We start from the raw sequence: 16,012 nt of genomic DNA, 5'->3' as shown, positions 1-16,012 counted from the left end.
ACCCCAACATTTCTTCATGGTCGTTGTCTTGGGATGGATTAATGAAATCCTTCCTAAGCTCCTTTAACCAATTTAAAATTAGATTTTCTAGTTGAAATAACTCGTTAAGGAGCATTTCTCCTAGAATATCTGGCTGTGCGCATTCGAGGGAGAGATAGTGATTATTTTTACTTTTGCCCCTCTTAAGGTTATAGGGAGACGGTGGGTCTATATAGTGGGGCTTATAATTTAGAAAGTAACATTCTAATTCTTTATGTTTGCCTCCACATAATTGACACCACGTACCATAAGAGTGCCGAAAGTAAAAAGAATTACCATCACTCATGTTTGTGTCAGAAATTACCAACCGTCGGGATCTAACGGTTCTGTTTTCAGTAAGTGAATCTTGGGCACGGGGGCGTGTTGAGTGAGCACGGCCCCGTGTTCAGCTTACTGTCTGACTTAAAACAAGATTGCCAGTTCCAATGATTGAGCACAGGGGCGTGTTCAGCAGGCACGGCCCGTGCTGAGCTCTGCAGAAGCTGAAAAACTAAGAAAAATCCTAAAAAAATAAAAAGAAGATAAAAAAATGATTAGGCCGTTGATTCCTAACTTTCTTAAAATCCTTGTGTCCCCGGCAACGACGCCAAAAACTTGATGTGTGCGAGGTGTTATATATTTTTGGTATATATTTTAAGCTCTTTTTACACTTTTTAGTTAAGTTTTAAATTTATAAAACACGATATTTACTAAAACTAAACACACATATGGGCAAGTGCACCCATCGTGGACGTAGTATAGTGTTGGTAAGATACCGAGGTCGTCCAAGGACACAAGAGCTTTTAGTACCGGTTTATCCTCAACGTCTAATCAAATCAAAATGTTAGAAAAAGATTTTAAACTAAAAAAATAAAACTAACTAAATGCTGAAAAATAAAATAAAAATAAAAACAGATAGACAAGATGAATCACTTGGATCCGACTCGTGTATTAGTATAACCTTTGATTATTTTCGCACTATTGCACTTGTTTAAGAGATTATCTTAGTTATTGTAGTAGGCCCCTCTTTTGAAGGCGACGTTACCCTCAACCCAGTAGTTTGAGTCAACAAAGATACAATCCTAATGGGTCGGATTATTGAAAGATAATGAATTAAGTTATTAATGCAAATTATGGTAGGCCCCTCTTTTGGAGGTGACGTTACCCTCGACTAAGTAGTCTGAGTCAGCAGGGATACAGTCCTAAATAGCCGGGTTATAGTATTAATAGTAGTTAACTTATGAGGGGGTCAAAGAGTTTGGATCCCCGCCATCCAATACCTTTGGGTATTGAAGGAGATCCTACTAAATTTGACCCAGGTCCCTTGCATGACCTCTAAACGCTGAACAAGGGCAAGACCCTTACCAAACCGTTCCCTTAACCCCCGACCAGGTAGCCAACATACCTCCATATAGACCGTGGAGATATGAATGGTGAAAATCTTTTATTTTATATAGACAGTAAAATAATGCCAAGACACCACGGACAAACGATAAGGAAAAATCACCTTCAACATAAGCAACTAGTTATTAAAGTCATTAATACAAAACCAAATAAAAAGTGCAAAAGATTAAAAATAAAAAGTATTATACTAAACACTTGTCTTCACCAAGTGATGTAAGAGACTTAGGCAAACATGGCCTTGATTGTCAAGAACTCTTACGATCAATCTTGGATCCCGAGACGACTCACACACTCTATGATGGACAATGGATGATGGTGGTGGATGATGGTGTTGTGATGGTGGTGGGTGGTGGATGAAGTGTGAGAGAGGTGGTGTGCCAAGGGATGAGTTGCAATGAAGCCAAGCACTTCTATTTATAGGCTGAACAGAGGCCTGGGCAAGGCCCCGTGTCCGCTGGGCACGGCCCCGTGCCTGTCTGACACTATCTCTCCTCATTAATTGTAATTCGCAATTACAATTAATGCGCATGCAGTACTTTGGGCACACCCCCGTGTTCACTGAGCACGCCCCCATGGTGAGCAATAGAAGCTTCTACAGGTTTGTCTTTTCTGCTGCTTCTTGGGCACGGCCCCGTGTTCGCTGAGCATGGGGCGTGTTCAGTCTTCTGCCTTCTCTGTTTTGCTTGGGAGGATGCTGTCGAGGGGTCGGGCAATCCACTTTTGTTCCTTTTCTTGTATTTATGCTAGATTTAGCTGTCTTTTTGCTTCTTTTGTTAATTTGAGCTCATTTAATCCTGAAAATACAAAAGGAAGACAAAAACACACTTTTTCCAACATTAGTACTTAAAAAGGGTTAGTTTTATGCCTCATTTGATGTAATTTATATCTTGCATTTTACACACATCAAATATCCCCACACTTGAACTTTTGCTTGTCCTCAAGCAAAACTCTTTAATATGTGGCTTACACTCCCAGATGGAATGGGTAGCAGAGAAGGTTTTGGCTTGTCATAGAGTGTCGGGAATCCAAGATCTTTATTGGCTTTTATTTTTATTTATTTACAATCCTATTCGTCATGATTTATTAAAAACTTTTCATAAGATAAATTATTTATTAAGGCATAACATACCTTTCTAAAATTCCATTTATATACAAGTTCACATACCTCACGGGAGAAATCACTCCCACTCGGTCGAAGGTGTATTTTTAGTGAATCACTCGAGAGCGGCTTGGAACTTATTCCTACCATAAGCTTGCCAAGCAATCAATCCTCCTCCTTTTTAACTTTATATCTTTGTAAATATCAAGAGGACTTTTTGGGTGAAGGGTTAGGCTTGGGCTAAAGGTGGGTAGTTGGGTTAGTAGAAAAGGGGCGAAAGTCGTAAAAAGCGTCGATTTTCGTAAAACATTTTGTTTTTGTGACTTTTTTATTTTAAATGAAGTATTTCTTAAAACAAGCTTTTGTTTGAGGAGTTTTGTTTGTTTATTTCTAACTCCATTGTAATTTTTTTTTTAATCACAAGAAAACCGAGCTTGTTACTAAAATAAAGGGTAAAAATAAAAAGGGTTTTTGGTGGATAAAAAGGGTTTTTGGGTTAAGAAATGAAAAGGTTTAGGCTTAAAGGGGCTAACTAGGGGGAGTTTTTGGGTAGGTGAAAAGAAAAATAAAAATAACGGTGTTGAAAGAAAAAGGGTTAGTCCTAATGCCTCCATCATTTACTTACTTGGGTTTAAGTTGGTAAGGACCGGGAATGAATTGCCGTGGCAAGTTCTAGAGTCGTAAGAACCAAGCGGCTATTCACACAAGAAACGAAAAATGAGCATTTAGCGTAAAGATGTATATTTGTATGCTCAATAAAGGCTCAAAACTCACTTTTGTGGGAATGGGTTTTTATGTGATCAAGTATATATAATCGAATTTTAACTAAGCTTGTCATGCCGTTTCATAATTTTTTTTATGTTGGTTCTTTTTATCACGACGCTATCGGTTGTAAACTTGTAAAAATATAACCTTGTTAGTCTTAGAATTCCCAACTTAAACTTTAGATAATAAAAAAATGAAAATTTTTGAAAAAAATTGGGGTGATTAGCGGTTCCAATAGAGTTTTGTGTAAGGCTTGTTATTAGGACTTGCAAGATTCAAGGTTTTAGCATCCTCCCCACACTTAAATTACACATTGTCCTCAATGTGTCCCAAAAATAAATTTTTAGGTTGATTGAATGTGTAACATTGTGTTAAAAGCAAAAATTTATGTTACTGGCAGTCTGGACACGGCCCCGTGGGGACCGGGCACGGCCCCGTGTTCAGGTGCTAGTAACAAATATTAAAGAAAAGAAACAGAAGCCTGGACACGGGGGCGTGTTCGATGAACACGGCCCGTGTCCAGTTACCTGAACTGGGCATTTGTCTGCAGGGTGTTCAGCACGGGGCCGTGTTGGCTGGGCACGACCCGTGCTTAACTTACTCTTACATATTGGTTATTCATGTTGGATATGAGACTTTAAACTCTTTAATCTATATTATGCTATGTATGAAAACTTGTATACTCGCCAACTTTTTGTTGATATATTTTTATACATGTTGCAGGTTGATAGACGAGACGATAGAAGAAATGCAATTTAGGTGGACTTAGATACACCCCTAGATAAATTTTGTTATTTTGATGTTATGTTATCAAACAATGTTGTCTTTTATTTTGAATCTTTGTATGACAATTTAGTATTGCAATGAAATTTGAATTTAAATTATATGGTCACATAGTGTTATGAAGTTTTGAGCAACTTGTTCGTCTTATCAAGATGTTTCCGCCATCGGCTGGGTGTGACAAAACTAGTTGACGATGATTGAAGAATGTTATGTTATGTATTTGTTTCGTGTTGTTTCATATTTGCAAATTGTTGTATTTCTCATTTCGAACAATGTATTTCCAATTAGAATTAATGAAGTTCGAATTATTAAATTATTGTCACAAATAGTTGTTATGAAGTCTCTTGCAATCTTGGTTTCGTCTCACTTCGATGTTTCCGCCATCGATTGGGGTGTGACATTTATATACTTGCATCGTATATATCTGTGTTATTCCATAACACATATTTTGCTTAATAATAAGTGACAAAAATTTGAAAAGGATAGAGGGAAGTCGAATCACTGGCGTGTTATCTAGGGATGGTTTAAATGGAAATTTTCCCACCTAACAAAAGACTGGAGCCTAGGTGGGAATCTCAAACGACACGTTATCCTTACTTTCATTAAGGGGCTGTTTGGCAACTTCTGAATGGTTAAGTGTTGAACCAGTAAGAGGTCTGAACCATTAAGTGTTGAACCAGTAAGAGGTCTGTGCCACTAAGAGCCAGTATAATGCGTAACCTTTTAGAGGCAAATGTCTGACCAATTCAGATTAGAGGTCTTAACCATTCAGACTTAGTATAATGCTTAACCATTCAGAGGCAAACGTCTGACCATTCAGACATCTGATCACGAAACAAACAGTTTGAACCATTAAATGCTGAACCAGTAAGAGGTCTGAACCATTAAGAGCCTCATTAAGAGGTAAACAAACAGTCTCTAAGGTTTATCGGGAAATGGTTTGTCCGAAGCAGGTCTCTTCTCGATCATCGACGTTTGACCACCAGTAGTACGCTAGATGTAATCTTAATTTCATAGGTTAGAAAAATTTGCAAGTGATCCATCGATTATATTATTATCGAGGGATATTGAAGGCGATTTTTATTTTTAAGGGGATCATCATTAATGCGTCAATAACGCTGACATTCCTAGGTGTCTAGTAGTGAAATGTGTTTAGATATAGAAAGGGATATATTCAAATGATTATTTATTATTATTCATCACTTTGCAACTATATGATGAGATAGGTATCGTATCATCCTCATCACTTTGCAACTATATGATGAGATAGGTATCACGGGCAGAATGTTATGTCATAATTCGCGCCGGTATTACATGTAAAAGTACTTGATGCGTCGTCATACGCATAAGAATATGCCCTGGGGCAAAGACCCTTGAAAAACCTTGAATAATCTGTTGGCGGGCATGTTTCTGGTGTACTATAATCTCCGGTGCAACAATATTCTGGCCTGTTAAATGCAACACACGCACTTCTACATCCGATGGTTCCACCAGTTCCATCTTGCACAGCTAGCTCAGATGGGCATTGAGCATTAATGTCAACTGGACAATCGGTGACAGGACAACCACCTTGTGGAACAATCGAAATAGGTAAATTAAACCCATCAACAAGGCTAACATCATAGTAGTCTGTTCCACTTGCATCTGCTAATGTAAACTCAGCAAGAGTTGCTGGTGGGGCTGCACCAGCACCATTGCATTCTACTTGACCAGAACCACAATCTCCACTTTGACAACTAAACCTCCCACCATCATTTGAACATTGGAACCGACCCCAGACTCGTCCGGACCATGGTGTTGGAACATCAATAGTGCTTGAAGCTTGTGGTGCAAGTTCAAACCCTGTTGTTATAGATGCCCCTGAGCTTGTCAAAGTTCCTGGTGCGATGTCGTAAGGACAATTGTTTCTTATCGTGAAAACGGACGAGCTAACACCTGAAAAGTCATTAATTCTTTAAGCATTGTGTGTGTAACATCCAACTAGAGATATGACAGTTGTACAAAATAAGTAGGCTTAATTATCTTATAATATATATATAGGGAAAGGATAGTGTAAAAAGGGCCTAAAGTGTGAGAAGTGTATTATAACACTATATATAATACTATATAACACCCTATAAACACCGTATAACAATATGTAACACCATATAATACCATATAACACTATGTAACACTATATATCATTATATAACAAATATAACACTATACATCTATCATAGGCATGCTATCAGACAACCTATAGTGTTATATTTGTTATATAATGATATATAGTGTTACAAAGTGTTATATGGTATTATATGGTGTTTTACATATTGTTATACTCTGTTTATAGGGTGTTATATAGTATTATATATAGTGTTATAATACACTTCTCACACTTTGAGCACTTTTTACAGGATCCTCTACCTATATATATATATATATATATATATATATATATATATATATATATATATATATATATATATATATATATAGGATAATGCTAGATAAAAAACCCTAAAATTCTTAGAAAACTCTGGAAACCCAAATGGGAAGCCATTTTTACCCAACCTCCCGACATTTTTTTTTTTTGAAAAAAATTACACATGTAATATACATGTTTTAGAGTGTTTTGGGCCAAAAAAAACAAAAAAGCGCCGAAGGGATTTTTTTAAAAAAAATAAACAAATTTCAGCTCCTAACACGTGTTAAGCAAAAAATCCATAATTTCGCTGAAAATTGCTGAAACTTGTTTTTTTTTTTTTTTTAAATATCCCTTCGGCGCTTTTTTGATTTTTTTGGCCCAAAAGTCTTAAAAACATGTATATTACATGTGTTATTTTTTTCAAAAAAAAAAAATGTCGGGAGCTTGGGTTTTCTCGGGTTTTTTATATATATAGGGTTTTCTATCTAGCCCTACCCTATATATATATATAGGTTTAGGATCCTGTACAAAGTGCTTAATTTGTAAGAAGTGTAAGAAATATTCCTGGAATGACAAGTGTCCATCCTCTTAATTAATTCAAAAGGGTAGTTTTGTAATTGTACATTTTTGTCATTTAATTCAAATTCAACATAACTGATCCAAAAATAACCGTCCATGAGATTGTTTAGGGATTTGAACGAATTTTGTAATTTCCATACGATTGTGTTATACGTATCTTTCAATCATCATTAATTATAAATACATAAAGGATTATCAAATCGATATCCCCATTCCAGTTGTTTAACGTCTGCGCCTTTTTTCGATTCTGGTGTTTTATATCAATTTCAATGGAGTTCAGCGATGCAGGTTAATGTGTATCATAGTGTTTTATTCTGGTGTTCTATTAAGTTGTATGGTGTTATATTCATAGAAGGTTGCTGGGGATTCCAGATAAAACACCATGACTTGAATCATGGCGTGGTGTTTTATCTGGTGACATTGTTCATGGCATAGTGTTTTAAACATCTGGAGACAAAACACCACGCCATGAACAATGTCTCCAGATAAAACACCACGGCATGAATAATGTCTCCAGATAAAACACCACACCATGAACAATGTCTCCAGATAAAACACCACGCTATGAACAATGTCTCCAGATAAAACACCACGCCATGAATAATGTCTCCTGATAAAACACCATAATCATAGATGTTTAAAACACCACACTATGAACAAGGTATCCAGATAAAACACCATGACTTGAATCCTAGTCATGGTGTTTTAAAATCTGGGAATGTTTTGTATTTATAAAACACTACGCCATGAACAATGTCTCCAGATAAAACACCACGCCATCAACAATGTCTCCAGTTAAAACACCATGACTTGAATCTGCGATTACGTTTAAAAATCTGGGAATGTTTTAAAGTATGAAGAAATTCGCTGATTTTTTTTGGAGATTGATGGCGGTTACATATAATTCGCTGATTTTTAGGAGTTTGATGGGTGGTTTTGAAACGGTTACCATATTTGAAATGTTGGAAAAGTCACTATTGCCCTTCAATTTTTACATAAGGTCCGTCTAATTAAAACACAATTTACATTTTATACCCTATCGATCTCAACCATTAGATCAAATATCCAATGGTTTAAAACACTTCTTACCCTTCTTACATTTTAGACACTTTTTACCATATCCCTACCCTATATATATATATATATATATATATATATATATATATGTATATATGTGTGTGTGTTTGTATATGCGTGTGTATGACATGAATTAAAGTTTTACCATGCATGAGACTGGTGGCAAGAATAACTATTAAGAGAACGTGAATCTCCATATTCATGTGAACTTTGATTATGAGATTTGTATCAAAGGGGAGGATGGCTTATATAGGTGGAAGAAGTTGACATTATGACAATTGGTCAAGTTATAACTAATGAAAATATTCAATGTAATATGAGAAAAATGGGTGGCTGCTATGCCAAATTTCGTTGGAACAGATGGTACTTGTGGTAGAAGCAAAAGCCTCTAGATAAAAGAAATGTTTACCTTCATCCTACGACCCCTATGCCATACTAATTGCGTTTTTATGAGTGAGATTTGATTTGCCAACTAATGACATAAGGTTCAATTTAATTCACCTTAATAACTTTCAATCAGAGAATTAATTATGATTCAGTAGTAGTATTCCCCTTTGCGTTGCTGTGGGAATTCGGTTGTTATCAGTTCGGTTTATTACGACATCAATCGGAGTCGGTATTGACACTCGGTATAACAACCAAGAGAAGACCAAAAAATAAAGTCACCACAGTGAAGAACAAAAGCGTTCGACTATGAACAAAACTTTTATCGAAACATAGATAAAAAAACACATCACAATGGTATATTTTAAGTTTTATAAAACATTACATTATATTATTAGAATAACGAAAAGGGTAATCAAAGTCAATTTAAAAAAAAAAAAAAAAACTAAATGTGAGGTAGCTTTGATAACATGTACATTTGTACTTCGATTATTAAACATTACTACTCATAACTCTGTTTCGAAAAAAAACTTATATCGAGACGTAGATATAAGTAAATCACAACGGGATGCTCAAACTTTTATAAATACCGAATCTCAAAAATTATAAAAGCAAAACTAAATATGCTAAAAATTAATTATAATTATAAAAAGCAAAACTAAATATACTAAAAATTAATTGTAATAATAAAAAATAAAAACACTTAACTTAAAAAAACAAATGAATAAATAAATAAAACTTTCAAACTTAAAAAAAATGTAGGCATTGATGCGAAACTACTAATTTTGAATTCCCTCACAAAGTTGGCCTTTTTATGTGTATAATACTGTTCAAACACATCTGCAATCACATAGGGTAACTCTAATTAAAGAGAAATTTGCGAGTTTAGTTTTAATCCATATTAACTGTGTTCAGTCGAGTTTGCAGTTTGATTCGTTTACTTTTACTACAAAATATAATTCACTAGTTTTTGCCTCGTTTGTGTTGCGGGGTACTAAACCGAATATTTCTATCTCATAAATTTACATCTGTGTTTTGATTAATTGTAACACGATTTAAAAAAAATTGCATCGAGTCAATCAACTAAAACAAAACATTACCATATTTTTGCTAAAAAAATTGAAACATTGGAAAAACTATAATTTTAAACTGATGGCAAAACAAATGAGCGTATGCCAGGCAATCGCCTGACACAAATAAAAATTATACCGATTAAACAAATTAAAACAAAACACTACCATAGTTTTGTAAAAAAAATTAAAACGATAGCATGACTATAAGTTTACACTGGGGCAAAATTGTAATTTGACAGGGAAAAAACGGTAACAAAACTGTAAATTTGAACTGAGGGCAAAACCGTAATTTGACTGGGAGAGAAAAAAACAATGACAAAACTGTAAATTTAAACAGAAGAAAATCATAATTTGACTTGACCAATAGAAAAATGTCACACAACTGTTTAGCACTACTCCCCTCCACTCCACTAATTGGTATTTTAATACTTGAGCTTGCTTCCAATTTTTATATACTGACTTAAAACTAATTGCCTACTGCCACTTTTGACCAATAACAGAACTTCACCGTTCCCGTTAGGGTAAATGTATAGGGATGGCAATGGGTCGGGTTTGGGACGAGTTTAGGTAATCCCAAACCCAAACCCGGTTAGATAAGCTTGTCCCAAACCCGTCCCAAAACCCGTCGGGTTTCTAGCGGGTAAATACCCATCGGGTATCGGGTATACCCGCGGGTTTCGGGTAAACCCGTTAATTTAAAAAAATTACTCGTTGGGTATACTTATCTCAAAACTCACTGGGTATCTATCGGGTAACTACTAACCGATTACATTTTGTATTGTTATTATAAAAATATATATCAAATAACTACAAGGTAGACGGAATAGAATACTTATATGTGTAAAAAAATGGATGTATCATATATATAAATGTTTAATAATATAAAAAGAAATTATATCGGGTAAACGGGTACACCTTATCGGGTAATTGGGTCGGGTAAACGGGTATATCACTAAATCCCAAACCCGTCCCAAACCCGCGAAAAAAATAAAAACTATTCCCAAACCCGTCCCAAACCCGATTATCCGACCCTAAACCTGTCCCAAATGCGTCGGGTTTCGGGTTTACCCAGCGGGTTCGGGTTTGATTGCCATCCCTATAAATGTATATATGGTAAATAAATATGTGTGCCAATGATCCCCAGCCCAAGTGGTTGGGAGGAGGTCAGGAGTTTTCTCCTTGAGGGTTTCTTCTGGAGGGGTGCAGGTTCGAGTCCACTCTGGTACTAATATTGGGTAATTCCAGTGCGGCTGGACCTTAGGGGGGGCCTGGGATTCGAACTCGCAGTGCGGGTGAATTTCTTAAGGGGAGTGAACCGTTAACCGTTAAAAAAATAAAAAATAAATATGTGTTATCTCTAAGTTCAAAGTGAGTAGATATATTATTTCAAACTAGTATTATTACTTGTGTCTTGTGGTGGGGATTAAAAAATGTTATTTATAGAGTTTTATCAAACCATTTGGTTTACAATTTAACTGTTTGGAAGAAATTTGTACAGACATTCACTGTAGCAAGTAGCAACTAATTAGCCTAAATATTTAACTTGAAAAAGTATCACGTTTAACAAACACTAATATCACTGTTAGGCGTATAGGTTTACCATTAAAACATTATTTGATACATGATATGTGTTGTTAACATTGTGTTTTAAAAAACGAAATCGAAACGTATGTATTTTTTACACAAACCCACAACAATATCATTCCACATGAAAAAAGACAATTACAAAGCAATGACAGGTAGTCGGGCAACAAGTTGCGCCGCCACCACCTTTTGAATAGAAAAACCTATTCTACTAAATACAAAGTTTGAAACCTTTAGCGACGAAGAATTACTATTAACGACTTTTTGAACCCGATTCAAAAGTCGCACAGCGTCAGGAGCGAGACCACCAAAAGTATCAAACGCAAACGGGACAAAAACATGTTGATTCTCCAGGCAGGCTTTCTCATATTTTGCCACTTTGCTCGCCTCTGCCTTGAGCACCGCTTGCCCTACGACAAAGCCCTTGTCCTTGAGCCCGACAAGGGGGGAGATTCCAGTTAGATCTACACAAGCGTGTTTCCCCCCTTCCCATCCAACACAAGGATGTCCGCCGGGCGTAAAGTGGACCTCCCCTCTAAGGGGTCAGTCAGGAAATTTACTGGAGCCTCCTTTTTGGCAGAGATCCCGGCCCGCTTAAGAACATCACATAACACATCTCTCACCCAATCATGCCGATATTTAAACCCTGGTAGCTTTTTACAGTGGATCGCGTGCTCGACGAAAGAATCCAAACACTTTGCGACATACCAGACATGGCTCGTCAACTGGGAACAAAGGAATGATCAGTCGGTATCTAAGGATAGCACGGTAATCCACAGCCGACATGTGTTGCCCCAAGCCTTCAATAGGTGCGACAGACAGAAAATCCTGAGCATGTGGGGCACGTAGACATTCAGACACAGCTCTTTGCCGAGGGGATAAAACAAACTTCTCTTCAAACCTCTTGACAATTTCGCCATATAAGGCATTCGCCAGAATTTTCTGGGATTTAGGAGGGACGGTGTCTTTAATGTAAAAACCGCCAATATCAAGGTCAGGAAGAGAACTATGCAAAAGGTCCTACGCACTCCTGTAATCGGAGTCTAAATAGAAAACAAAAAAAGGGAAAAGATTGTAAAAAGAAAATATTTGTACTTAACCTTTTAATTAATTTTAAATACATAATATCTATTTAATTAATAAACATAAATACATTAAAAATCCATAGTTACTTGTCTCATAAATCACATTTATCTAAATTAACTTTTAATTAAGATCACATATTATGCAATATCACTTTCATGCGAAAATTGGAGTAAAGATGTAGGTAGGGGATGTAGTTTTTATGTAACTTGTATATTTTGTTTGTTGTTTTGTTTTTGTCTCATTGCTAAGTTTTTTGTTGATTATTTACAACATATACATTTGTCGGGATTAGTGCTTCCATATCATTGGTTGAAATGGACAGTCGCCCATTTTCTATTGGACCAACCATTTTATTATTTTATATCCACCTTAAAATTACGGTTTTGCCCCAGTTTAAAATTACATTTTTCTCCCAACTAAAAAATATAATAACCCTTTTGCCAACAGCTCAAAATTACGATTTTGCCATCGGTTCAAAAATTACGATTTTACCCTCAGCTTTTTATTTTATATCCGCTTTAAAATTACGGTTTTGCCCCCAGTTTAAAATTACGTCTGCACCCCCAGTTCAAAATAAATTATGTTTTTGCCCCCAACTTAAAATTACGATTTTCCCTCGGTGCAAAATTACGATTTCACCCCCAGTTTAAATTTATTTTTTTGCCCCCAGCTAAAAAATAAAATTTTTTTTTACTTTTTTCTTTGCTCCTCAGAGAAAAACAAAAGAAAAACAGCTCTATATACTAAACTAGGGGTATGGAGCCGCGTCGGTCGATTGGCGTAATAAAATTATGGTTTTCCCCTACCTCAAAATTACGATTTTATCCTCGATTCAAAATTATGATTTCCCCCAGTTCAATATAAAAATATGACTTTACACCCAGCTAATCCGAAAATACGATTTCGCCTTCGGTAAAAAAATTACGCTTTTACCCTCAGCCAAAATTACGTTTTCACCCCAGTTAAAAATAAAATTTTGTTTTTCTCCCGGCTCAAAATTACGATTTTACACCAGTTTATTATTTTATATCCACTTTAAAATTACGTTTTCGCCTCAGTTCAAAATAAAATTTTGTTTTTCCGCGGCTCAAATTTACGATTTTAGACCAGTTTAAAATTACGTCTTTGCCCTCAGTTCAAAATAAAATTATCCATTTGCCCCCAGCTAAAATTTATGATTTTCCCCTTGGTTCAAAATTATGATATCACCCTCAATTCAAACTTACGCTTTTTTGCCCCCGGTGCAAAATAAAAATACGGTTTTCCCCTAGCTAAAAATTAGGATTTTACCTTCGGGAAAAAAAAATTTGATTTTCTCCCAAGTAAAAATAAAAATATGACTTTGCCACCAGCTAAAAATCGTGTCAAGGAGCTGCCTAACACTCTTTTTACTTTTTCTTTCTAGCAAAACTATAGTACTGTTTTTTTAATTGATTGAGAATTATTCGGCCATCGCCCCGTAACGCGGGCGGGGCAACACCTAATTAAGTACAATTCCTTGCTTGTTAAAAAATGTAAAATACAAATTTTGTCCTATCTATACTCAATTTTACCCGGTTTTTTGACGTTGTTTATTGAGTACAATTCCTTGCTTGTTAAAAAAAAAGTAAATTATAATTTTTGTCATTTATCTATATATTCAATTTCAGACGGTATTCTTTGACACTAAAATTGATAGGTTTTGTACTTTGTGTTTCAAAATCTTGCACACTCCTTCGACCCTAACCAAATTAATTTTTCTTGTTAAATCTGGTCACCCAAAGGTAATTTAGTCTTTTTACATCCTTACCTTTCACCAATGGGTTTGGATCTGAACATGGGTGTGGATGAGTTGTAGGGGGTGGTGGTAGATAGTGGTTGCATGGGTGTGGATGGGTTGCTGGGGGATGGTGGTTGCGGTGGTGGACGGTGGTAGAGAGAGAGAGAGAGTGAGAGAGAGAGAGAGAGAGAGAGCGAGAGAGTAGTGGATGATGGTTTCACGGGTGTGGATGGATCATAGGGGGATGGGGGCTGCGGGGCTGGATGGTGGTTTAGGCGGTGGTGGATGATGGTGTTGATGGTGGTAGAGAGGGGGGTAAAGAGAGAGAGGGGGGGGGGGGTAGAGAAAGAGATATATAATTATATATACATATAATAATAATAATATTTTTTTCAAAAATTTTTTTAAATAGTATTAAATAAATGTGTATAAAGACTAAAATACCCTTGTCTGACCAGATTCTTGGTTAAAGCCAATGGATGTAACGTACAAGATTTTGAAACATAAAGTACAATTTCCCATCATTTTTACGTAAAATGACACTGTCTAAAATTGAGTATAAGTTAAAAGGACAAAAATTATAATTTAGTCAATAAAAATGTCCTTCATTGGAAACCGTAATTTATAATAATTTACTTTAATATGTAATATATATCTAAATTAACTTTCTATCTTATTAAAGCATGTAATCGATAATCCTACAGGAGCATGCAAATTTAGAAAAAGTAAAATGTTAAAATCAACTCTGAAGTTAGAGTTGATTTGTCTGTTACATCTAAAATAACGTTTTTTTTTTTTTTTTTTTTTTTTTTTTTTGTATTTGGACACCTAACATTTTGATTTTATTGTCATTTCCATTCAAATCGCAAATCCAGTTAAAATGTATCGTTAACCGAGGGAAGATTTTGGCACTTTACCCATTATTTTGTTGTTTTTAATTTTTGTACTTTTAGATAGAAAACAATACAAATAATTATAATTATAACATATATATACACACACACATTTAGTTTTGTTGGATCTACAAAAGAACAAATGATTTCTAAAATCCAAAACATGTCAATCATATTAAGAAATAAAGAGTAGATTGAACTCATTCCCCTTAAAGATAGTGAATCTTAAACACTAATCAAAACATTTGTTTGAACATTCAAATACCTGTTTAGAGCCTTGGAACCATTTTTGAAGAAGAATAAACCATATTTAATGGTCAAAGCCCTTTTGAAGTAAAGCATTGATCATGAAGACCAAACATTTATTTTGGCCAAAAAGATGTTTGAAACAAAGTACGTTTGAAGAACAAAGGTTTATTCAATGTAATAGTATCTAGCTTAGAATAGTGTTTATATGTAATACATCAGATGATAGATTCCCTCAGATGTTTGCTAACATCCGAGGAATCTTCTGTTAGAAATGTTAGATGTTATTGTCAATGTGACATCAGCTGATTGCCAATAGAGCTTTAGTGCTTGTACAAATAGATTTTATATGTTAAAGATCTATTTCATCACATCACTTCATTCCTTTTGTTCGAACAACAAAGTTAAGTGATCAGGCTAAGGGGGAGTTAGTATAAACTTTCTGTATTTGTATCTTTTTTTATCATCAATGGAAAACAGATTGATGTAACTTTCCACTGTTGTATGCTCAGTTATTTTCGCAAATTTCCATTGTTTATGCAAAATTCATTCATATTTGTTCCTGAAAGCATAGTAAGAGCATCTCAGATCCTAACAAGTTTTTTTTTAATTTTCTTTTTAAAAATAATAAACTTTTTATTTAGGAAAAGATAAAATTGCACAAAACGACTTTTATGTATCCTCAAAACTGCATAATATACCTTTTAGTTTAAAATTTGCCAAAATCAACCTTTAACTTTTTTAGCTATAGGGATCAACTTTTTACACTAACACTGTTTGTTCGTTTTTGGTTAACACAGGAGGGTATTAATGCTTTTTTCCTATCTTTTTGAGTAATAACTTTTATTTAACTAA

The 16,012-nt window shown here is 35.1% G+C and overlaps 1 protein-coding gene across 1 annotated transcript; it reads right to left on the bottom strand.

Moving 5' to 3' along the window:
* Positions 1 to 5,240: 5,240 nt before the first annotated feature.
* On the bottom strand, positions 5,241 to 8,350 carry LOC110879933 (thaumatin-like protein 1b). The gene is made up of 2 exons (XM_022128483.2): positions 8,278 to 8,350; positions 5,241 to 6,004 (listed from the first exon to the last, which is right to left on the bottom strand). The coding sequence occupies exons 1-2, from the start codon at positions 8,333 to 8,335 to the stop codon at positions 5,343 to 5,345; spliced, it is 720 nt and encodes a 239-aa protein (XP_021984175.1). The 5' UTR covers positions 8,336 to 8,350; the 3' UTR covers positions 5,241 to 5,342.
* Between the last annotated feature and the right edge of the window lie 7,662 nt (positions 8,351 to 16,012).

Source organism: Helianthus annuus, chromosome 9 (assembly GCF_002127325.2).
Source record: "Helianthus annuus cultivar XRQ/B chromosome 9, HanXRQr2.0-SUNRISE, whole genome shotgun sequence".
Lineage (NCBI taxonomy): Eukaryota > Viridiplantae > Streptophyta > Magnoliopsida > Asterales > Asteraceae > Helianthus > Helianthus annuus.
The sequence above is the reverse complement of the archived record's forward strand: the minus strand, read 5'-3'. Positions and strand labels throughout refer to the sequence as shown.